The 22,702-nt window shown below is 44.4% G+C and overlaps 5 protein-coding genes across 6 annotated transcripts in view; 2 read left to right on the top strand and 3 right to left on the bottom strand.

The window, feature by feature from the left end:
- Positions 1-9,468: 9,468 nt before the first annotated feature.
- Positions 9,469-12,300, bottom strand: LOC113240685 (ataxin-7-like protein 1). Its single transcript, XM_026478065.1, has one exon. The coding sequence runs from the start codon at positions 12,071-12,073 to the stop codon at positions 9,929-9,931; it is 2,145 nt and encodes a 714-aa protein (XP_026333850.1). The 5' UTR covers positions 12,074-12,300; the 3' UTR covers positions 9,469-9,928.
- Positions 12,301-12,827: 527 nt separating this feature from the next.
- On the top strand, positions 12,828-13,438 carry LOC113225412 (mitochondrial inner membrane protease subunit 2). Its single transcript, XM_026457719.1, has one exon. The coding sequence runs from the start codon at positions 12,899-12,901 to the stop codon at positions 13,391-13,393; it is 495 nt and encodes a 164-aa protein (XP_026313504.1). The 5' UTR covers positions 12,828-12,898; the 3' UTR covers positions 13,394-13,438.
- A 700-nt stretch (positions 13,439-14,138) lies between these two features.
- On the bottom strand, positions 14,139-14,940 carry LOC113240669 (yrdC domain-containing protein, mitochondrial). Its single transcript, XM_026478035.1, has one exon. The coding sequence runs from the start codon at positions 14,910-14,912 to the stop codon at positions 14,175-14,177; it is 738 nt and encodes a 245-aa protein (XP_026333820.1). The 5' UTR covers positions 14,913-14,940; the 3' UTR covers positions 14,139-14,174.
- Positions 14,812-15,581, bottom strand: LOC113240670 (DNA-directed RNA polymerase III subunit RPC10). The gene is made up of 2 exons (XM_026478036.1): positions 15,219-15,581; positions 14,812-15,140 (listed from the first exon to the last, which is right to left on the bottom strand). The coding sequence occupies exons 1-2, from the start codon at positions 15,357-15,359 to the stop codon at positions 14,955-14,957; spliced, it is 327 nt and encodes a 108-aa protein (XP_026333821.1). The 5' UTR covers positions 15,360-15,581; the 3' UTR covers positions 14,812-14,954.
- Positions 15,582-15,738: 157 nt separating this feature from the next.
- LOC113240668 (ceramide synthase 5-like) overlaps positions 15,739-22,702 on the top strand; it is an 80,083-nt gene continuing 73,119 nt past the window's right edge. For both annotated transcript variants that reach the window (XM_026478032.1, XM_026478031.1), the window contains exons 1-2: positions 15,739-16,045; positions 19,578-19,698. In XM_026478032.1, the coding sequence (XP_026333817.1) occupies positions 15,867-16,045; positions 19,578-19,698 (300 nt within the window). In that variant the 5' untranslated portion in view covers positions 15,739-15,866. The remainder of the gene's footprint in view (positions 16,046-19,577; positions 19,699-22,702) is intronic.

Below are 22,702 nucleotides of genomic sequence, written 5' to 3'. Positions count from 1 at the left end.
CTCGCCGGTTGAGTCGGCGCCGTGGGATCGGTGAACATTCACCACGAATTTACCACGACGCCGCCCGGCCGCCCTAGCTTGCGCCAGGGCTCCCGCGCCAACGGAGGGGCGAGTCGGTTGTCCTCCGACCCGCCCCCCAGACGAGTGAGGCCGTGCAATGCAGGCTCCGGAGTCCCTGTCCAGAGCCCGCTGGCCTCACTAGGGGATCAGGCGAGCAGCGAACTGCCTGCGCCTTCTCCCCGTACGTCTGCGCCGAAGCGGGTGCGCGTCCGCCGCGTCCTCGCGCACCCGCTCCGCGGCCTCCTTTTGCGACATAACCTCTGCGCAAAAGGAAGCCACCGCCTCCCAGGACTCCTCGCTATCGAGCATGGCGGCAACCACGCTCGGCAGCGAGAGGTCCTGCCCTAAAGTCCCCGTCAGAGTGCGGCGCTGCTCATCCCACCGGCTGCACACCTCTAGGGTGTGCTGCGCGGTGTCATCCGCAGCACCGCACTCGTGGCACGACGGGGACGGTTCCCTCCTCGCCACCTTGTGCAGGTAGTGACCGAAACACCCGCGTCCAGTCAGCACCTGCACAAGGTGGTACGACAGTGGCCCGTGGGACCGGTTTACCCACTCTACGAGGACAGGGCGGATCGCCCCTATGGTACGAGCGCCATAGGGGGGATCCGCCAAGCCCTCTTTCCACCGGTCCCGCATGCGCTGCGCCGCGAGGCGGCGCTCCCGCTCGACCTCTTGGGGAGCAGGGCGCTCGCCTCGGTCCCTCATTCCCCGCCGGTAGGCGTGGACCTCCGCCAGGACCTCGGCTTCGAGGTCCCACGGCGGAGTACCGGCGAGGACGCATGCGGCAGCGCAGGCCACCGTCATGTACGCCCTGCACATTCGCAGGGCGACCACCCGCTGGGGCCTCCTCAGCAGCGACTTCGTCGCCGCTGATAAGGCCCCACTCCAGATGGGAGCCCCGTACAAGGCCATACTCCGGGTCACCCCGGCGTATAGCCTCCTGCACGAGGCTCCCGGCCTCCCGAGGTTGGGCAGGAGACGGCCCATCGCCGATGCGGCGCCCACTATTCGGGGAGCGAGTTGCCGGAAATGCTCCCCGAAGTTCCATCGCCGGTCCAGGACCGATACTCCCGCGATGGAGATGTGGGCGCCTGCCGGCACCGCCCAACCTCAACCCCTCCCGCCGAAGATGGCCACATTCGTCTTCGGCACGGCGACCTCGAGCCCCAGCAGTTGTATTCGGCGGACCACCATATCCGCCGCTACTGAGGCTCTTCGGGCCGCCTCCTGGAAGGTGGTCCCCCGGACGGCCACCAGCGTGTCATCGGCGTACGCGATGACCGCCGTCCGGGGGAGCAGCGCGCCCCTCAGCACCCAATCGTACCCCAGGTTCCACAGTAGTGGTCCTAATACGGACCCCTGGGGTACTCCGCACCTCATTAGGCGCTCGGCGCGCCTCCCTTCCCTCGTCTGGTAGAGCACCACCCTGTCTTCCAGGTAGTGCTCCACCAGACGGCTGAGGTACCTGGGGATGTTATGGTACCTCAGCGCCTCCCTGATAACGGCGAAGGGGAGAGTGCCGAAGGCGTTGGCTATGTCCAACGACACAGCCACCACGCCTTCCCCCTCGCCGTTACCCTCCTCCACGATGTGTCGCAGCGACTCCAGGGCGTCCAGGGTGGAGAGTCCAGCCCTGAACCCGAACTGCCGCTCCGACACATCGGGGCCTGTCCCCCTCAGGTGTTCGTTGATCCTGGAGGCGATGATTCGCTCCAGGATCTTCGCCACCTCGTCCAGCAGGACGAGGGGCCTGAACCCCGAGGGGGAGTCCGCAGGTCGGCCCGGCTTGGGCACCAGGACGAGCCTTCCCTCCTTCCAGCATCTCGGGAACAACCCCGTCCTCAAGCAGTCATCCATGAGATGCTTGAGGCGGGTCCCGAGATGCTTCAGGGCAATGCGAAGGACTCGTCCCGGTACCCCGTCCGGGCCGGGGGCCTTCTTCCGCCCCCGCAGCCGTCCCACCGCCCACTCCAACTCCCCCTCGGTAATTTCCGGGGGGGGGTTCCTCAGTCTGCCTCCCGTCTGCTCTAGGGGGCACCATGGTCGGTGGGGTGAAGGGCTGCGGTTCGGGAAAGAGGCCCTCCACCACCCGGTTGAGGAGATCAAGCTCCAGTGACTCCATGGGAGATGCGCCGTACATTTTGTTGCGCACAACTTTGTACGGCCTCCCCCATGGGTCCGCGTCCAGGGTGGCCAAGAACTCCTCTTTCGCAGAGTCCTTGGCCCGCCCTATTGCGACCTTCAGGGCCTGTCTCGCGCCCTGAAGGGCGCTGTGGAGCCTTCTCTCCTCACTCCGGGTATGGCGCCTGCGACGGCATCGGCCGTAGGCCCGCTGGGCTGCTGTACTGGCGGTGCGGAGGTCCCCAATCTCCGCGGTCCACCAGTACACCCTCTTTTTGCCCGGGGTCCCTCTGACCCTGGGCATGGCCCTCTCGCAGACGGCGGTCAAGTCTTCCCTGAACTTGACCGCCCTCTGCTCCACGTCGACGGTGGCCGGTGGGGGGGGGCACCACGCCTGGACCATGGCTGCTTCCTCTGCGAGCTCAAGAGCCCTCTCTAGGGTCTCCAGGAAATTGCCTGGAATTGGGCCAAGGAGCGATTAGGAGAGAAGTACACCCCAATTAGGATGACTTCTCCCCACCTTGCCGCCACGAACCCTGATCCGCGTTCCTTCACCGCTAGAGGGGGGAGTTCCCGGCAGTCGACGCCACTATGGCCACCGTCTCCTCCCGATCCCCCGCCCAGTTCCCCCGAGGGGGGACAAAGTATGGCTCCGCCACAGCAGCCACCGCAACCCCCCACTCCGCCATGGCCTGGACCAATAAGTCCTGTGCCCTGGCGCAGTGGTTGAGGTTGCCCTGCAGTATAGTATGGTGGCGTGCTGGCATCACTGCTCCATACTTTGTCCCTCAATAGGGAGGGGGCCTGAGGTCCCCGCCGGCTTGCCCTTGGTGGGGGGGGGAGCGCCCCCCCATTACGTGGTCCGCTGGACGGCGGGCCGCGGTGCAGACCGAACACCGCGGGGTCGCCGTGCACCCGGAGGCCGAGTGTCCCACCTGGCCACACCTGAAGCAGAGCCCGCTCCTGTCCACACTAGACGGGCAGAGGGCTCTGGTGTGGCCAATCCCCATGCACCTGAAGCAGCGCATGGGGAGGGGCTCCATCACATGGATCCCGGCGGAGGACCACCCCACCAACAGGCAGCCGGCAGCCGCCACCCGTTGGGCCGCCGTCACCGGGCAGCGGACGAGGGCTGACCCCCTCCCGTTGGGGGCCAGCCTGACGGCTCCCACGCTCACGGCGGACTGGGGGCATTGGCCCTTGGCAGCCACCACCGCCCGGATCTTCTCCGGGGTCACCGACTCGTCAAAGCCGGTGACCCTTAGATCGGCGGTTTTGGTAGGCCGCGTTACTGCCGCCAACCCCCCCTATCACCTCCTCTAGCTTGGCCGCCAGGGTGTCGGCCTTCTCTGTGCTGGTCGCCCCGGGCACCTCGACTGTGCGGGCACCCGTCTGGGTGTTCCGCACCCGCACGTGCGGGATGCCGAGGCTGCCCAAATCGACCGCAGCGGTCGCCGCCTCTAGGACCCCCTTGTAAGTGACCCCTTTTTCCGCCACCGCTTCGGGCCTCAGTGTGATCACCACCGCCGATGATTTCGGGGTGGCGAGAGCCCTGGGTCTGGGAGCCGTCTTGGGGGCCGCCTTGGCGGGGGCCCGTGCCGCTTGGATGGCGGCAGCTACCGTTTTGGCCTTCCTGGCCTTGCGGCCGACTACCTGTGACCAGGGCGTTTCTGCCTGGTCAGTCGGCATGGAGGCCGCCATGTCAGGGCCGGCAGGGACGGCGGGAACAGCGAGTGGCGCCGCAGGAGGGGCAGCAGTAGCCTTCGGCGGGGGAGCCTTCCTCTTGGCCTTTTTGTTGGGCCGCGGGTCAGTAGGCGCGTTTCGGGCCGGGGAGAGGCCCGGTGTCGACTCGGGGGCCGCGGCGGAGGGAAGCAACCTCGGGGCGGCTGCGGCGATGGCGGTAGCAGCAGGCGTCGCCTCGGAGGCGGGCGCACTACTTCGGCCGCCTAGGGGAGGCCTTAGGGACTCCGCGGGGAGGCGTCTTTCGATGTCCCCCAAGCGGGCGTCCATCATATTTCTCATGGAGGAGAAAATGTCCCGCCTGAGGTCATCGATGGCCTCCCTCACACCCGCGTGCATCACCGCGGAGCTGGACGGCGGTGGGGCCACCTGCGCCTTGGCTTGGCCGTGGCGGTGGAGTAGGCCCCCCTCAGGGCCTTGAACTCCGCCTCTAGGGCAGCGAGCTGCCTCCTCATCTGGCGGTTGTCCTCCGACATCCGCCGCGCCGCCTCCGTCGCCGTCTCTCCAAGATGGAGAGAGTCAATGGCTCTCTCCACCTTTTTGACGGCCTCTTTAATTGCTTTGATCACCGTCCCCTTGAGATTAGAGGACTTGGCGGTCTCCGCCAATATTGTCGCGAGGCCGTCTCGCGCCTCCTGGGCCTGGACCTCGCTCATGATGCCCGCCGTACCTTCGGGTTCAGCCTCCCCAGCCTTTCCTGGGCGCTTAAGAGCCTCCTTGAAGAAGGCGGCATCCGTCTCTTTCTGGAGGGCGTTCCACTCTGCTGAGCTGGAACGGCCTCTCCCTGCCGCCGCCGGACCGGGGTGGGTCTTCCCGGGGACCCTGGGCCTGCCCCTATGGGCCGTGCTGATCTTTGGTGCCCTTTCGGGCTCCTGAGGTTCGTTCGACGGGGGGGCGGCACGCTTGGCGGCCCTTGACGATCCCTTCTCTCCGGCTGACCCGGAGCGCGAAACCGCGCGTGAATTCCCCTTAGAGAGGGTGGGCTCTCCGTCTGAAGAGGCCGAGAGCATCGTCTCACCCTCAGACTCATTGTCGGAGAGAATCCTCACCTCCACATTGGAGGCCTTCGTGCGATCCAAATTGTGTGCAAAATCATTGTCCGTTCGAGTGCCATGTTCGTGTTCACGAGGGTCGATTTCTGGCCGACCCACGAGGCAGTTTTTGCCCCCCCCAGAGTACGAGGGGCTGCCACCCGCCGAGGCGGATGGGCGGCATTCCCCCTTTCGGGGACCCGCCTGGGGACCATTTTCAAAACGTGCCTGTTCCATGTCGTGTGAGCTTTGAAAGGGGGTGAGCTCCCCACTGGGGCGCCCTAACGGCTGGATACCCTCCAGCCATTCATCCCATCGCCGGGCGCTAGAGCTTAGGATTGGGGTAATTTTTATAGAGGTTTTCTTCCTCGCGGCCCCCCTCTCAGTGAGGACGACCCCCGGTCCCGCTCCATGCGGGATTACGGGTTGGCCGGAGCCGATCTTAAGACCGAACACCGCCCACCGCCTCGGGTGCGAGTTAGATAGCGCCGGACAGAACCTGCGCTATCTTCCTCCCCTCCCAGTGCTGGTTTTGGTCCGCGCCGGCCGAAGCCGGTAACTCCCATATCTGGGAGTCGTTCCCCTATCCGCCACCTGGGGACGCGTCCGATGGCAGACCAGCAACTGCACACGGAGAAGACTGTACTACCTCAGTCAACCGTGACCATGCCCGAAACGTCGGTTTGTTTGAAAAAGCAAATATACGCGATTTAAATCCGGAAAAACAGTTTCATTTCCTATGTGTAACAATCGCGAAAACCTAAGAACTCGATAAACTCTAGTTACTTATTCGTTAGGTACATTCCCTTGAGAAGAATGAGCAAGAAACTCTAGGAGTTGCTCGTTGTAAACAATTTTAAATTATTAATAATTAAATGCCTATATATAAAATTTAAACGCCTCGTGGTCGAACGGTTACCATGTCGCACTGCCACGCAGAGGTTCGTCTCCCGGGCCGGGAGAAATATTTGTATGGCCTACATTTATTTCTCTCGTGAGTTTGGGTGTAATTTGTGGTTGTCTACGTGTTTGTCTACGGCACCCGCGACACAAGGTTTCCCTAGTGCGGGTCTATGTTGATTGTGTGCATTATTATTATTATTATTATAAGTACCAGAACGTCGGCTCCGACAACCTATTTACAGCCTTTGGAGTCGAAACCCTTGGCCCGTGGGCTCCCAGTGCCCTTCATTTGTACCTACAACATTTTTTCCAAAAAATTAAGAGACTGTCTGGGAAACCCAAGGGCTGGCAGCTAACCGGCCCAACTTATTAGCATTGCCATACAAAGAAGGAATGCTGCCAGCACCTTGGACCATGCCGCGGTGACCCAATTTTATTTATATAATTAAATTTTAGTTTCACTTTGTAATATTACAACTCTGTATTTATTTAGGGGCTTTGATCATTATTGAACGTGTCAGCCCCATTGCAATTACATCAAGCAAACAATTAAATCCAAACTGTTATACTATCTAACGAACATGTACCTATATATACAAACTCTTCGCGGCACTACACATTGGCTCCGACAAAACGGATTGAAACCACCCAACATTAAATGTGCGGGGAAACCAACATGGGCAAACAAGAACGCGCTCCATGAATAAATGATGTACATCCTCAGAAATTCCCACACTTCACAAATCGGTGAATTTACTCTCCGCATCAGACACAAAAATTAGTGACAATTTGACCCCAGCATACGATGTTGGTTTTACTATAAAATCTCATAAATGGAAAATGTAAAATGGCCAACCGGAATCTTATTATACAATTCGATTCTTGTTAGCAACAATCAATTTCGAAAACTAATTTTTAACCGAATTCAAATAAAGGAGGTTCTTAATTCGACTGTACGCGATTACTACGACATCTGTGAATCGATTTCGATTATTCCTTTTTCTTTATTCAAGGTATGTTGTCAATCCTTCTACACGGGCGGTCTGTAGACTAACTATACGCAGAAGGCACTCGGTGCCCTGCGCGTTCGATATATTTTAACAGGTTCAGCGTCCTGATTTTGATTCAAATTGGAATCGAACACATCGGGTAGTGTCGAAAACAGATGTATTTCTGAGCGAAAAGATGAACCTGATTCCTACTAAGTACATCTTTCTAATTTGTGAGTTAAATCAACTGTTGTTCCGATTAGAAATATCAAAGCTTCCGATCGGCCAGTTGTGAATCGCAATTATGCGCCTCGACTCGGAAAAGACGCAGTTTTCGATCGGGAGAGGCAACCAAAATCAAGCTGCAGGGTGCTTTTGGGACTACCGTGACTGTGCATTGTCGATGTTTGCTCAAGCGGGAGTAGACGACTTTTTTGCTGTGATGCGGAAAAATACGACGTCACTACTGTCCAGACTGCGTTCTAGTCCTAATAGCATCCTGAAAACGTTTATGGCTAAGCTCGATGCGCTGATGCTTCGTCATTACCCCTCATGGAAGAATGGCATAAGTGGAGTTACGTCCAAAATGTTTACTGCTCCCTTGGATACAGAAAAATATAACCCACATCGTCTCCAATTCTTGGAACTTATTTAACAATGTGTGTGTCTTGTATCTTGTCGATAGAATTACAAGAATTGGAGAGGTAGTGCCTTATATTTTTCTGTATCTAATTGAGCAATAAACATTTTTGACGTTAATCCACCTGTGCAATTCTTCCAGGAGGAATGCTATTTTCATCTAGGTTCTGGTGAGGTGATGGGGTAGTCGGCGACTCGAGCGTAATAATGTATGTTTTTGTGGTTTGTTTATGTATCTACTAATAATAGTCGTAGTTAAAATTGTCTGTATTTAGTAAGAAGATGGATGTCCCATAAATTATTTATTTATTTGTTACCTTACAAGTTTGTTATTGTTTTTTTGTTGGAAATCGTGGTACCTCTGTAGTCCTATTCAAATTTGAAGATAATATTCCACGTCCAAGGGTAGCAAATGACGGGATGAATCGGGAAACCTAATCAATTTCAATAAATCTAGGCAAATTAATACAATTCGTAATCCTTTTGTGGTCTTTTTTTTTTAATGTTATAATTATTTTATTTTGGTTCTGGGCGTTTTGTGCGAATTTATAGAGTAATTTGACTCTTTCTAAAGAAAAATGCAAAATGTTTAAGGCATTGTTTGTTGCAAGTTAATTTTTGAAGTTTCCCTTTGTACTTTTAACGCTTCGGTCCCTTGTAAGGCTCGAAACTCGACACCAGTAGATACTTGGTACGTGGTGTATATCTACACCAGTAGATATTCGCCAGTGTTTCGTAAAGAGTTTATAATTTATTTCCCGATCTTGTTTAGCGAAAATTACTGAATAATTCAAATATGTAACTGCCTATTCATAATGTTCCATAAAACAATTACCTACAGAGTTCAAACGGCTGCTTGCTGCGTGTAAGTATACAATTCATGGGAATTTGTATAAATTTGTTCCCGCGCTCGCGCTTTGTGTAAGTTCACGTAGTGGGTATGCAGTTATTTTAGAAGAGGCTTTATAAATTGCACACACACCATTGCGCTCCCATTATGGACCTAATTTTTGTAACGAAATTGTACGTAGGATAATGAATTTTATGTCAATTTTGTAACGTAGTACAATCTAGATACAATATGGTAGCTGCGGGAATTTCCGATATTGCTTGCGACCTGTTTTTTTGTCTTTTATTTAGTTACACAATTCGATGTTTTTCGAGAATGGCGGCCTATCTAAAAAGCATATAATTTTTTTTATGCCCAGTGACGGGACGAACAAGACGTGGACCTGGTGGTAAGCGACAGGCCAGTCCATAACAATTGCAGTGCCACTCAGAACTTTAATCACAAAGATCTGAGGGGCACTGCCACTGCGCCCGTCACCGAGACACAAATTGAAAGTCCCATGTGCCTTCAATTTCACCGGAACATAGTAATGCTCACATTAGGGTTTGGCGTCAGAAATAGGTGAGGTGGCAGTACTTCCCTGGACAAATTCTTTCACAAGGAGGTCTATTGTTACTAATTCACCAAGAAGGCGGTTTAAAAAAAATATCTGAGGCTTATCTGCCGCGCAAAATTGATAAATCGTAGACCATCCCAATGTTGATAAGCGGTTCATTTAACCAATGAAAAGCTCGGTGTCCCAGTTCACAATAAACTTTAGCGTTAGGTTTCTGAATAAGTTTCAGTAATAGGTCAAAAAAGGTACTACTATTTTGAAATGGGACACTATTCTTGAAAGGCAGTGATTTGACATTAAGTCCCTTATGTTATCCATTTCGCAGCAATGTAAATTGAGCCGAAAGATTCATTTAAGTTTAGGCCATTGGTGGCCACGCTGTGAACAGTCTTCGGCGTGTACGTGCCACTGAACATTTACATAATTATGTACGTAACTTAGAAATTAAAGTATGTACATGCCGCCACAGGGTTTCGAACCATTCATCGATCACAGTGGAGAAGCAACCGTTTTCCCACTGAGCTGCCACACTAACAATAAATTAAAACAAAATAATTATTATTGAGGTATTTGCCTTTATTTTCAAGAGGAGGCGATTTACTATTACTGATAGACTTACTTTAAATAATATTTATATTTTTACATGGAAATTTTCATCACATTAAACAATTAACATATCCTAGGCCATTTAAATCAGTAATCAATTCAGTATCAACAATGAGTAATATGCCATTTCGAAAAAATACAACCATTCTGTATTATTAATCTATTTTTAATTCTTCATTGACACATGTCGTCCGCACGAGGAACGTTTTTTAAAAAAAAGTCTTATAAATAATATACAAAATAATACAAACATTAGTTCGCTTCTCGAAGAAAAGAAAAATGAGATTTAACATTATCGTAACATTAAATTCCTTTCGGGAAAATTCGTGATTATTTTACATTTACAAAGTGAGTCCAAATCGATTTTACAGAAAATAGATGTACATTAAAAGTGACTACACAACCGGTGATTGCTTATAGAGTGTTCGGCTCAACACTTCTCGTCGGCGAGGAGGGGGTCGAGCGAGAAGCCGAGGTCGAACACGTTGGGCGGGGCGCGCTTGGCGTGCTTCATGGCGCCCGCGGGCTGGCCCAGTTGGCCTAGCTGACTCAACTGACCCAGCTGACCCAGTTGGCCCTTGCGCTCGTGCGCCACGTGTCCGTTAAGCGCGTGCCGCACGTCTCCTGCGAACAAGTCGCTCAGCGTCTGCTGAACCTCCTTCCCGCTCCCCGAAGCACTACACGTCACTATTAGTTTGCGCACTTCAGGCTTATTAGTTTTACTAGCGTTCATATGCACTGTTTTGGACAACGACAGGGCGTTTTGGCCGTAGTAATAATTGTTCGTACCGCCCGTCGATTTACACTGCGACCGCGATAAAGAGGATTTTATATTGCTTCGGACGGTCGCGAATTTTTTTCCTAGAGTGATGGCGCCGCCTGCGTGCGACGCGTTGAACGTGCAAAGCGCAAGCGGGCGCGGACACGCTGAATACCAACACACATCGCCGGGTACAAGTAGCGGAGGACCCTCATCTAGTTTGTCGTCTAGCCGCGCCAGGGGCGCGTTTTCTACTGGAGATGCTATGCTGAGTATGGGCACGTCAGGCTGAATATCAGCGTCGTCTGGTAAAAGGAGGTCAGTTGGCAGTGTTTGAGTGAGAAACGACGTGATGCTCGATGTGTCAGGCAGCATTGCGTTGGGGTCCTCCACGCTGAGGAGGCTCGCGTAGATATCGTTGACCTGCTGCTCGGCAGTGAGGCCATTGTACCCGAGGTCCAGTTGGGAATTGACTAGGAGCGGTGGGATGTTGAGCGGGACGGCGGCGGCAGGTGCGGGCGCGGACGATGCGACCGGCGCTTGCACCGCTACGGGTACAGGCGCGCTGGCTGCATTGGCGTTGGCGTCGCGTGATGCTCGATGTTCCGCCAGTAAAGTGTCAAAAGGTTTCGAGCGCCCTTCCACCGTTCTCCTAAGCGACAAAGCGTGCGCCTTGCAGGTCAGCGACCTCGTACATGGCTTAGGGTTCTCGGCCGTAGCTACCCCACAGTGTTTGTTCGGATCGTATTCTCGTAAATTAAATTTCGTTTTACTCGTTTTCGACCTCGATTGTGATTTCGACGTAACAGAAGCGGTTTGGACACTCGGCGTCACTGGTTTTAAAGCTTGTTGATTGATGTTGACTACATTAGTCTCTACTACAGATGACACCATTGGCGACACATTCGGCCCGAATTGTAAACTTGATAAGTCAGGGTCACTTAATGCGTAAGTCGGTAATGATGTATCTATGGATGTGTACATATCTTGCGACTGAGTATCGGTGGTTTGTGAAAAGTTAATGTCTTGCATATTGCCTATATCTCTGATAATGTTTTTCCAGTCTGTTGGGTTTGTTAAATCGTCTGCTCTTTGAATACCTTCTGAGTTCATAATTTCAAAGATGTCGTCTGTAATGTTTTCACCAAGGGGCAAATCCTCTGTGTCCTGTATACTGACAACTGGTAGTTCTCCGCTCTCCACACAGACCTGCACCTCACCCGTGACCGAGGCAGAAGTGCTGGCTTCATCCAGGTACAATTCTGGCTGTGGTAACACTATCCTCGAAAGGGGAGCTGTGGCAGTGTGTACTGGTGAAGTCTCCATTTTTACTGGTAGCAAATCTATGGGAAGAGGTGCGGGTGGAATATCTTTTTTATGCCGACTCCGGTTGGCAACTTTGAGCTTGACGGTGGGCGCTGCGGGCGGCGGAAGTATCGGTTCAGAGTCCGTATGGTACTCTAACAAATGTCTGTATGCTGCACTGCACTTTACTACTACACCACACATGTGACACACGGCTGCATTTAAATTGTCCATTTGGGGGAACAGTCCATGGAGGCTCATGCTCTCGTACTTAAGGCGGTTGACTCCCGCGCGGCGGTACCTTGCGGGTCCCGGCGCTTTGTAGGGGTGGGAATCGTGGGCTCGCCGGGCGGAGACGCCGACTTTAGCCTCCGCCGGCGTCGCGAACGTCGCCTCATCGTCCCGCCGTGGTGACAGGTGACCTATCTCACTGACCCATAGGTCCCAAGGTTTCTCATTGCACTTTACAGGACTCACTATCTTCACTGTAAACGGGAACTCGCCTGACATATTTCCGCTTTTACCGACCCTCCGAGCAGTAAACTCATGCGCTTTCTCAGGGGAGTCCAGTCAGCGCCATCGCAGCCTCGTCCTGTTAGGTTATTATCCCATTCTGGGCGCCGTTCGTCGCCCGTCGAACGTGCTTCACGATCACATCGTAGACAGGTAGTTCACTACATTATGTGCACTTGCTCCACTAAAATGACTTATGATTGTTTTAGCTTTTATATTTACAGGGACAGATGATCTTTCTCACTGACAGCTGATTATGCAGATTGTAAGTTTTTCTTGACCACGATACACTTCCATCTGTCGACAGTCGCTTGCACTGCACTTCTCAGCCTCCGATTGATAGAAACTCGTATTTATTCAAGCTTATTTTAATGATATTGCATTGATTAAACACTTGTAAAATGTCCAAAACTGTTTGGTTGTAATTTTAATTTACTATAGAAAGCATCAACACTTTTTTGGAGTATTTGTAAAGACCGAAAGTGCTCTATGGCCATTCATTGCGCGAAGTGACGTTGACAGCCAGAGAAGGTTAAGCAGAGACAATAATTTTTTTTTTCTTTCAATTGTTTTTTTCTTCAAGTCTTATTTCCTCTTTTTAGGGCATCTGACGCGAAAATGTCACTGTCAGATGATCATGTCAAACAAAAATTTACACAAAATTTGACAAAAATAAATGACACAGTCTGGTATCAAAAAATATACTTTACAAATTTATTTTCACATAATGCTTTATCGTAAAAAGCATTAACGATTTGTTTGGTCCGACTAGGCGACTATGTCGGACGCATTTCGCTCAAAAAATCAAGTGTTGGCCTATTCATGATTCTACAGACCTTGTTTAGAGCAGTCGCCTTTGGCATCCCCATCGGCGTAACGTTCCTTGACACCATCGGATATGTGGCTAGAGTCGAAGGGATTTCTATGCAGCCTTGTCTAAATCCGGAGTCGAATAATACCGATTATGTGTTTCTCTCGAGATGGGCAGTGAGAGACTACAAAGTTGAAAGGGGTGATGTTATATCACTTGTATCCCCTAAAGACCCAAATCAGAAGATAATCAAGCGTGTCGTGGCTCTACAAGGCGACGTTGTGAGCACTATAGGATACAAGAATCAGTATGTGAAGATTCCAGAAGGACATTGTTGGGTGGAAGGTGATCACACTGGTCATACTTTAGACAGTAACACGTTTGGACCCATTTCTTTAGGTTTAGTAAATGCTAGAGCAGTCTGCATCGTCTGGCCGCCTAGTCGATGGCAGAGTCTTGATGCAAAATTGCCTGATAAACGGAGACCTATTAGTGCTACAATGTAGTACAAATTTTAAGAGGCAAGATGTAAAAATATGCAGTACAATTCCTAGAGGCACACTTTTATAATATATTGTATAGCTTAGAGATGATAAGTCTAAATATGTGTTGAACTATTAAATCTGATTAAGTGTTTATTTATCTATAGCAATAGGTAGTAAAATTTTAGCAATAAATAGTATAAATAATAACTACCTTGAGTAGCAACCTTTTCTGTATATACTACAATATAGATGCCAAATTGGATCTCTTGCCTAGTCTGTTCTGTTCATGTACTTTTTCTTTCTAGCTATTTCTACAATATTCCTTTTTTGTATTGAACAGTAAGTGCTATTTAAAAGGTCGCTGCAAAAAAACTGCAATATTACTTCAATTGTTACATACAAATTATAATTTTAATGATTTGTATGCAACTTAGGGAGTTCTCAACTTGCTATGTAGTTGACAGGTGAAAAATAAAGGCATTAAACAAAATTTTTTCACGTTGTTTCAAATTATTCTGGACTATAACTTATCCTGACTATTCTAAGCTTTAGGAAATGAAACTATTTTTCCAGATTTAAATCGCGTATATTGTTATTATATACGCGATTTAAATCCGGAAAAATAGTTTCATTTCCTATGTGTAACAATCGCGAAAACCTAAGAACTCGATATATTCTAAGCTTTCCTGACTTCCCAGATAGCATGGAGTATAATGACAAAACATATTTTTATACATATTTATTAGATAACATAGATAACAATTGTAATGAATAGATGATAGACACAAAATTAATAAATAATCTAATCAATAATACTTTTCAGTCCATGACTGTTCAAAATTCTAACAATGTTTTCATACGAAATACCTCTACGTATGACCTTATAATGTCCCTGTTTGGACAAATCTATGACGGTTGATCCAGTTCTGTTTTCGTCTAAACCATGACTCAGGAGCCCACCGTCAAACACTGCACCTAATTGTCCGAATAGGTGCTGGAACTCCGTGATAGATAAAGTAGATGGTTCATTACTAAAGTTGGCACTAGTTAATGCAACGGGCATATCAAAAATTTTTGTCACTTGGTTCATAAAACTGTGTTTGGGAATACGTATGCCAATTTTTGTTGTCATCGGATTTAACATTGGATTGTCCAAGTATTTTGTTCTTTCTAGAACTACTGTAACAGGTCCAGGTAGCAAACCACTGAGTAGACTATCATTCAAATGCTCTGCTTCTCCCCATTTACGTACATCATTTATGTATGTAACACATATTGCTACAGGTTTGGCCGAATCTCTTCCCTTTATTGCATAAAGTTTTTTTATTGCTTCAGGACAATTGGCGCTACATGCCAATCCATATATTGTATCTGTAGGAACAGCAATAACTTGTCCGGAACCTAAAAACTCTGCAGCCTTAGAGTAAGAAGTTTCTTCAGAGCATAGGTATACCGGTGCCATCTTTTTGATCTTCATTTTTGGTGATGTACTTTTATATCTCACTATGTAACGGAAACTTGAGTTTCTTAATAAGTTCATACTCTATACAATTAATAAATGTACAAAGAACTTTGAAACTAATTAATCACGCCAATTATGAGCACATTTGTGGTTGCAGCAACGGTAGAAAGTAGTCATCGGTTCATCAGCAGACCTAGTCTGTAGTTGCATGAAAAATGCCCTACCGTTACCACATTTAGGGCATACCGCGTCAGTTGAGTCTACGTTCTCCCAAGCGGCAGCACCACCCATAATATAATCTAGTTCCTGCAAAATAGAGCCATATTTGAACATAATGCACTTATAGTTAAAAACTGATGCAATTTTGAACACGATTGTACTGACCTTTAATTTTGGGTATGTGCGCGAAGTCACCTTACATGTAATACTGTAGATATAAGGACACGTGTTGCAGGCGTATCTGAGGCCAGATTCGGGAGCCTCTTCTACCATAAGTAAGTTCGCACACGTTGGGCAAAATAACATAATTTTCCACCAACTTTTCTGCTATAATGCTTCTTCAAATAATTACTGGAAATGCATTGTTTCTTATTTTAAGACAATTAGGAATTACTAATATTGCAAGCCACAATGTTGTTTATCTTGTGAAGGCAAGGATAGGTACTGTTTCCAGTTTTCTTCGAAACAAAATATTGTTAATTTTAAGGTTATATTCCATCTCACTCGGACGTGACCGAATGATAAAATGAAAGACCGAATTGTATGAGTAGAATGAACTAAACAACTTAAAAAAAAACTAAATCGATCGATTTAATTTGACAGCTGTGATTTCTTTTGTTAAATCACTCTTATCTTCCCTCTCTACTTACTGCATTTTTGTGTCATGTCGGCTGCAGAACGGTCGTGTCGTTAATTTTCTCTTTTTGGGTGTGTTTATTGCGTGTTTTATTAGATAGAACCACTGAATTTTGTGTTAAAGCGGTAATATAAAACCGCTGAACGTTAAGCTTGTTAATTGTATCAGTGTTAACGATGTTACGGCAGTTATTGGATACATTTTGGAGAGAAGATGTGTGGTTACCGCCGAACACAACTTGGGAGGATATTGCTCCAGGACCTGATAAGGCTGTGGTGTATACGGACTACAGGCATTTGCTAGTGCCTTTACCTTTGGCGTTCGTGATAATATTCTTGCGGCAGATGTTGGAAAAGTGAGTATTCACCGTGAACGTTCGGCACACTGCTAATAAACTCGACGCAAAGTAATTTAGGTGATACGCTTAATGATTAAATGAATTTATCTATAGACTAGTTGTAACGCTTCAACTAAAGTGATTTTACGGTTGTAGCTAAGTCTGTAACCAGGAAAAAATAGTTTGCAAAAGTTATTTATATAAATTTAATTATGATATGATTTCCTTCTAAAGTTCAGGAAAACGACTTGCAATTGTATTTTAAACGCATAAAACATATCATTAAAGCCAGTAATAACCGAAAATTCACGTTACAATTCCTATCCTTGAGTAGGAGTACATGCAACATTATGAAAAGCATTTTGAAGTGATAACCAAGGCTTGAAGTAGAGTGAAACAATTAGAAGTAATGGAAATGAATTAGCAGGTTTGTGTTTACACATAGACTTTCTTATGCTCGTATTTAAACATTGTAAAGTACTGCTTGGTGTATTCAAATAGTTAAAAGTATTTTTGTAAATATATAAAACACTATTTTTATAAAAATTATCACTAGTACTTAGAAAAATTTTGTATCTGTATATATGCATATAATATAATTTGCATATTAAATAGTATTTTTTATAATATTGTCTGTGAAAAGTATTTGAATACAAACTAAATGTGAGGCTGTCCTAAACAACACCTTAACTATTTTTAATTTTTAAGAAATAATAAGACTACTAACACACAGGAAAGTGTTCTATAATTAAAATTTATATTATTTACCTGGTTTGTTTTTTTTAGTCTGTAAAATAATATATTATTAATAACAATAATTTTGTTATCAAAACATTTAATTTGTGATTTAAATTGAACTAGGTGTCATTTACAAGAAAGCAACTATTTATAAAACTTTATCATATAGTATGTTCAGTAAAATATCTAATAAGGTACATATCTATTTTTATTGATTAATTTTATAATTGATATATCCAATAAAAATAAGAATACAATAGAATAATTTATTTTATGTACAGTGTTAATGGATATAATATGAACAATATTAGTTAATCTGTCACAAATCCATGTACTATCAAAACACATGGTTTTCCTAGTGATTTAGGTAGCATCCCAAAGTCACATGGTGTCGCTAACACGCCTCAGTGTTTTCATCCACGATTTTGGAAAAAAATTATAAAAATAAAAAATAATGGTACCAAAGTCATTATGGACACTTTGGATGTTATAGGACGCGTAACAGGTTAACACATCAAATGTTAAAAATCCAAAATTATAGCAACTGTTACACCTAGTAAACATTGTAGAAACTCGAATCCATCAGTATACAAACATTTAGTCAAAGTACAAATGTTTAGAAGTGTGTTCCACCCATCTCTGTGACGGGTGGGACACACTTCTAAATCTTAATATCTACATTCCTATTTACATGTACAATGCCCAACCAAGCCAAAATAATGACCATTAGCATAATTGTTACTTTTACAGAAGCACATGCCAACAGATTGCATATTTGTTGGTTAAAATAAAAATATATATGTTTCATTGTGATGGGTGGGATTTGAAACCAGTATTTATTGAAACTTTAATAACTCTTCACTATATATATATTATATATATATATATATATATATATATATATATATATATATACTTCCATGCAATCACTTATTACTGTTTTAAAATTTCGTAAATTGTATTTTCTTTGATAGTAATAAATTATTTAGGAAGGCGCACATATACTATACATAATAGGAAAAAATGCTTCACCATAGACGATTGCACTATGGCTGCGTTAATGAAGAGAAAAAATAGAATAATTGTACAATATCCGAAAAATCTTATTTATTTCTAATGATTTGATTTATTGGGCGTATTCTAGTCATATAATTAAAACCAAATTCTGTAATTTATATTTTTGAACCGTGGTGTCATTTTCGCTGGAATGACCCAGTTACCGCTTGCGCCGTCTCGAAACAATGTAATCGTCAAGTGATGAAGACATTTTGGCATGTTATTTTTATCTCTAAATACTCTGCTAGTCATTAATTGTACAATACTGGATAATTTTCAATTTCCAGTATTAAATAAATGTGTCTAAACCGTGTCAATCAGAAGCGCACATTGAAATATAGACGGTCGTTAAGCTTTCAGTGCTGCGTACCTATACCGTATCGCTAGCACACAGACAACTCAGGAAACGGCTTAATTATTACTAATTACAACTAGAACCAATTTACAAAAGTTAAATTCCTCAAATTGGTCCAACTGGGGAATCGAAACCAGGGCCTCCCCATCCAGCACTATCAGCACTCACAGCGCAAATCTATTGGGCCGCCGAGGTCGACATTCGAAGATTATGTACTTCAATGTAGAAGACAAATGCCGCAATTTCGTTCTAAATGTTATGTACATTAAAAATATTAAGTCCTACAAGTGAGGTGAAAAATGATTACCTCGATCCTGTAGGGTTGGCACGACTGGGCGCGACTTTCGCGAGAGCGACATAAAGCGATACTGCTATTTAGAGATGGGAAAAACTGCTTATTTTTTAAACGTTTAAACGTTATGCTTTTTTAGAATAAGCGTGCTTTTTAAACGCTTTTTAGTTTGAAGCTAACAAAATCGTTTAGAAAACGTTTAAGCGCATAGACTTTCCCGTTAAAAAAGCTTGCAACGTTGTGTTGATAGCGAAAAGCAAAAGTAGACCACTAAAGTTTTTAAGATAAGTAAGTTTTTTTTGTAAAAAACAAGTTATATTTTTATTTATGACATAACATTTTTATATTAACATTTTGTTCATTGGCGTTTAAAAGCGTTCAAAAACATAAGTTGTTTAACTTTGTAGTTAACCGTTGAAATGTAAAAAACTGCTTATTTTTTTAACGTTAAAACGTCCGTTTAAAAAGCGTGCTTGTAAAAGCGCTTTTCACACGCTTTTTAGTTTGACGCTTAAAAAGTCGTTTAGGAAAACGTTTAAGCGCATAGACCAACGCTTACGCTTAAAATGAAAAGCGTGTTTAAGCGCTTATTTTAAAAAACTGACTTTTTTAAGTGCTTTTCGTTTAAACGCCTACCTCTACTGCTATTCTCGCATAGAGATCTCGAGCTTTATGCTTTATGTCGCACTCGCGCAAGTTGCGCCCGGTCGCGTTAGCCCTACTGGTATACAGTCAGCTCCAAAATTATCTAAAAGTAATCTATTTGTGAATTTTAAACTGGTAAACAATTATCAGCATTTAATAAAAATCAAGGCTAAGCCTTAGCAACCTAAGATTGAATCGGAAATTGAAAAGTGCACCTTGAATTTATTGCCGTGATATTGACTTTTGTCAAACACGTACGGTTTTCTAAATATTTCTGGATTTCTTTTTAATAGGTTTGATTATTCAAGATAATTTTGAAGCTGACTGAAAATACTATATTACAAGATGACACAAATCGTAATGCATAAAATTGTATTTAAAATGCAACAATTTTTTGTAGCTATTTTGTTTGTTTTTTTTCATCAATGTAAATTCACTAATAACATATTTTTTTTCTTTTTAAGATACTGGTTTGCACCATTCGGCAAGTCATTAGGAATTAAACACACTAGACCAAAGAGAGCTCCCAATAACCCAAAATTGGAGGCAGCATATCTAGCGTCACCAAAAATTAAACACAAGCAGGTGAGTGACAATTTAAAATTTTTTATTTCTTTTCAAATTGTCAAACTAATCTGTATGCACCTTATGCGTAATAATATTTCGGCTTCTTTAAAGGGTCTTTTGACACCCGGTATTTACAATGTAGTGTACTGACAATTTAGCCATTTTTTATTCATTTATCCTTCCTGTTATAAAAAGAAATTTCTTTATTTAGGTGACCCATTAAATAATTTAACATTTTATTACATTTCCATTTAATTTATTAATAGAAAATTTTATTTTAATGTAAGAATTAAGAACTAATTTATATTTTAATAAGTGAGTTTTCCCTTTAAAAAATAGCACGAAGCGCATTTTATTGTCCTCACAATAATATTAGATTATATTTTGGTATATAATCTGCATATGGTGCCCAATCTGAAGTACGTTACATGACGTAGATATCAAAACACCGACACTGACACGTCTGTCAGGCCTATGAACTCCCAGAAATATGCCCAAATCGTTACACAATGGGCGCCTGAAGAGTCTCGATCATGTGAAGTTGGCCACTCCACTTTGTCTAAGGGCACTTACGAAACACTAACTATAGCGAACGAAAGATGTTTACGACTGGCTTTCTGAAGTTGACCACTTTAAAACTTTATTTTTAAACTCTTCCCTGATTGTTCTTCCGTCAAATGTTTTGCTAACGACCTGTATGAGTCATTTCCGGGTCCTATTAAGTGGGTTTCCAGTGCCAATGTCACCACCATCAAAGGACATCAAAACTATCGAAACTGGAAATATCTTTGGCCTTTGCTCCGATTGTAATTAGTGGTAATAGTAATACTGCCCTCAATGTTATAAGTTATAACTAAACGCATTTGCATTTTTCGGTAGTTTTATTTTAAATTGAAAACCACCGTGAGACTAGGTGAGGACCAGAAGGTACTCATGAGTAGTATCGGGTAAAAAGTCTCGTACTATAAAAGTATCGATACCTTAAGGTATTAATTATATAAACATTTATAAAACGAAAACGGAAAATGTCCATTGAAATGTTTATAATTATTTTTCTTCATTCTCATTTTTATGAAGAGGCAAAGGGTGTCATACTCAAGGTAATATAGACATGCATTTTGAAGGTTTACCATTAAAAAAGTTACTAGATGGCTTGCATAGGATTACGATACTTATCAAAAAGTACTAATACCCGAAAAGTATCGAATAGTAGATATCAAAAGGAAAAGTACTCGATATCAAAAAGTATCGATACTTTTTCGTGTCCCTTCGTGAGCCTCAGATATATTTTATACACTCGTATGACTCACGTGTTTAAGTCGAATCTTCGTGGTTCTTAATCATGAGATTCCGCGGCGGCGACTCGACTGAAACTGGTAGCATTCGAAATATGGGCGCATAAAGTTTAATTGTCACCTAAATAAAAGACAATTACGTTGAATTTGCTGAAACTAAGTAAGATATATAAAAAAAAACGATAAGAGGCGGTTGTAGATCACGATTCGCTGATCCCGGATTGTTAATAACTAAATTTCGCTAGGTGTTCCACATTTATAGACCCATGTATAGACCCATGCATATAGCACAAGGAGCGACATACAGTTGTTAAAACCACCAAATATTAATCAATTACTTTTTTCGATTTCCGGATGAAAGAACCTCCTCTCTTTATTCTATTCATGAAGATAAATAACTGTACGTGGATAATGTTGTCAAAAATGGCACCTTTTCGTCTTGTTTAAGCGTCCAGCGATTTTTTTAAATAAAAGGAATTAAAATAATCAAATGTGAATATATCGAGTTTTTAGGTTTTGGCGATTGTTACACATAGGAAATGAAACTATTTTTCCGGATTTAAATCGCGTATATTTGCGTTTTCAAACAAACCGACGTTTCGGGCCCTTTACAGGTCCCATGGTCACGGTTGACTGAGGTGGTACAGTCTTCAACCAGTTATGTCTAATATTAATGCAAACCCTATTTTTTCACTATAGTTATTAATTAAATACCTTATTTTTAATTTTACAAAGAAAACATTCCAATTTACGCTACATTAAGTTTTACAAATTATTTTATTGAATGAATTTTTATTAAGTTTAATTTATTATTAATGATTAATAGAAATTAGAATAAACTAAAACATATTAATTAGTACTGCAGTCTTATGTCTGTTTGGGATTTTTCATTAGAGGAAATACTGGATCCCAAACTAGTGGTACGGAGAAACCATCTTCCCTGTTGAAATTAGGATGTTTTTTAATTTCAATGGCCTCTCGCAGCATCCTGGGTAGATAACGGACTTCTTTTGTAAGGACCTGGGGTTTGTCAAACTTCATTGAATGTGTAGGTTTATCCATGACATGCTCGCAGGCTGCAGACTTTTTACGCGACGGTGTTTGACATCAGCTATATGTTCTTTGACGCGGGTACAAATACTTCGCTTTGTTTGTCCAATATAAGAATGTGAATGTGAATATTTTCCTTTTTAAATACATTATTTCCGCTAGCGGTTCGAATATATGAACATCTGTTATACTATGTTTTTGAATTTAATTAAAATATTTTTACACCACGATCACACCAATTTTCGTGCAAACTAAAATGTCCTAAAATTCACTTCGTAAATGAAATTTTAAATATTTTTTTTCTTGAATTCTACTAGTAAATGTCGCCGTTCCGTCATTGTGACCGTCAATATGCGGTATCTAAAGCACACCCCGGACACTCCATACAACGGTCGAAAATTATTTACCTACTGCTACTATATACAGCAAGGCGCTATCTGCTCACGCGCAGTGGCAGGGTTACCCATCACTTGCTCGTACTATTTATTACGTTACGTGGTCAGAGTGGCAACAGCGAAAATTCTAACGCTAAACTGTTGTCTATAATTCTATTATAGAATCATAATAATTACACATTTCATTACGTAGGTATAAATATCGATACAATATTATCTTTTTCATTAATTCACTAACTAGAATAATATTGAAGATTTATTTAAAAATATATTAAAAGCATT

The sequence above is a fragment of the Hyposmocoma kahamanoa genome, unplaced genomic scaffold, assembly GCF_003589595.1.
Source record: "Hyposmocoma kahamanoa isolate Upper Pololo Valley unplaced genomic scaffold, ASM358959v1 160, whole genome shotgun sequence".
Taxonomy (NCBI): domain Eukaryota; kingdom Metazoa; phylum Arthropoda; class Insecta; order Lepidoptera; family Cosmopterigidae; genus Hyposmocoma; species Hyposmocoma kahamanoa.
The sequence above is the reverse complement of the archived record's forward strand: the minus strand, read 5'-3'. Positions and strand labels throughout refer to the sequence as shown.

Excerpts from the sequence above, each read along its gene's own strand:
- LOC113240670 (XM_026478036.1), bottom strand. The coding sequence starts at position 15,359 with ATGTTATTTTGCCCAACGTGTGCGAACTTACTTATGGTAGAAGAGGCT. Across the intron at positions 15,141-15,218 it reads GCACATACCCAAAATTAAAG|GAACTAGATTATATTATGGG; the intron begins GTCAGTACAATC and ends TCTATTTTGCAG.
- LOC113240669 (XM_026478035.1), bottom strand. The coding sequence starts at position 14,912 with ATGAACTTATTAAGAAACTCAAGTTTCCGTTACATAGTGAGATATAAA.
- LOC113225412 (XM_026457719.1), top strand. The coding sequence starts at position 12,899 with ATGATTCTACAGACCTTGTTTAGAGCAGTCGCCTTTGGCATCCCCATC.
- LOC113240685 (XM_026478065.1), bottom strand. The coding sequence starts at position 12,073 with ATGTCAGGCGAGTTCCCGTTTACAGTGAAGATAGTGAGTCCTGTAAAG.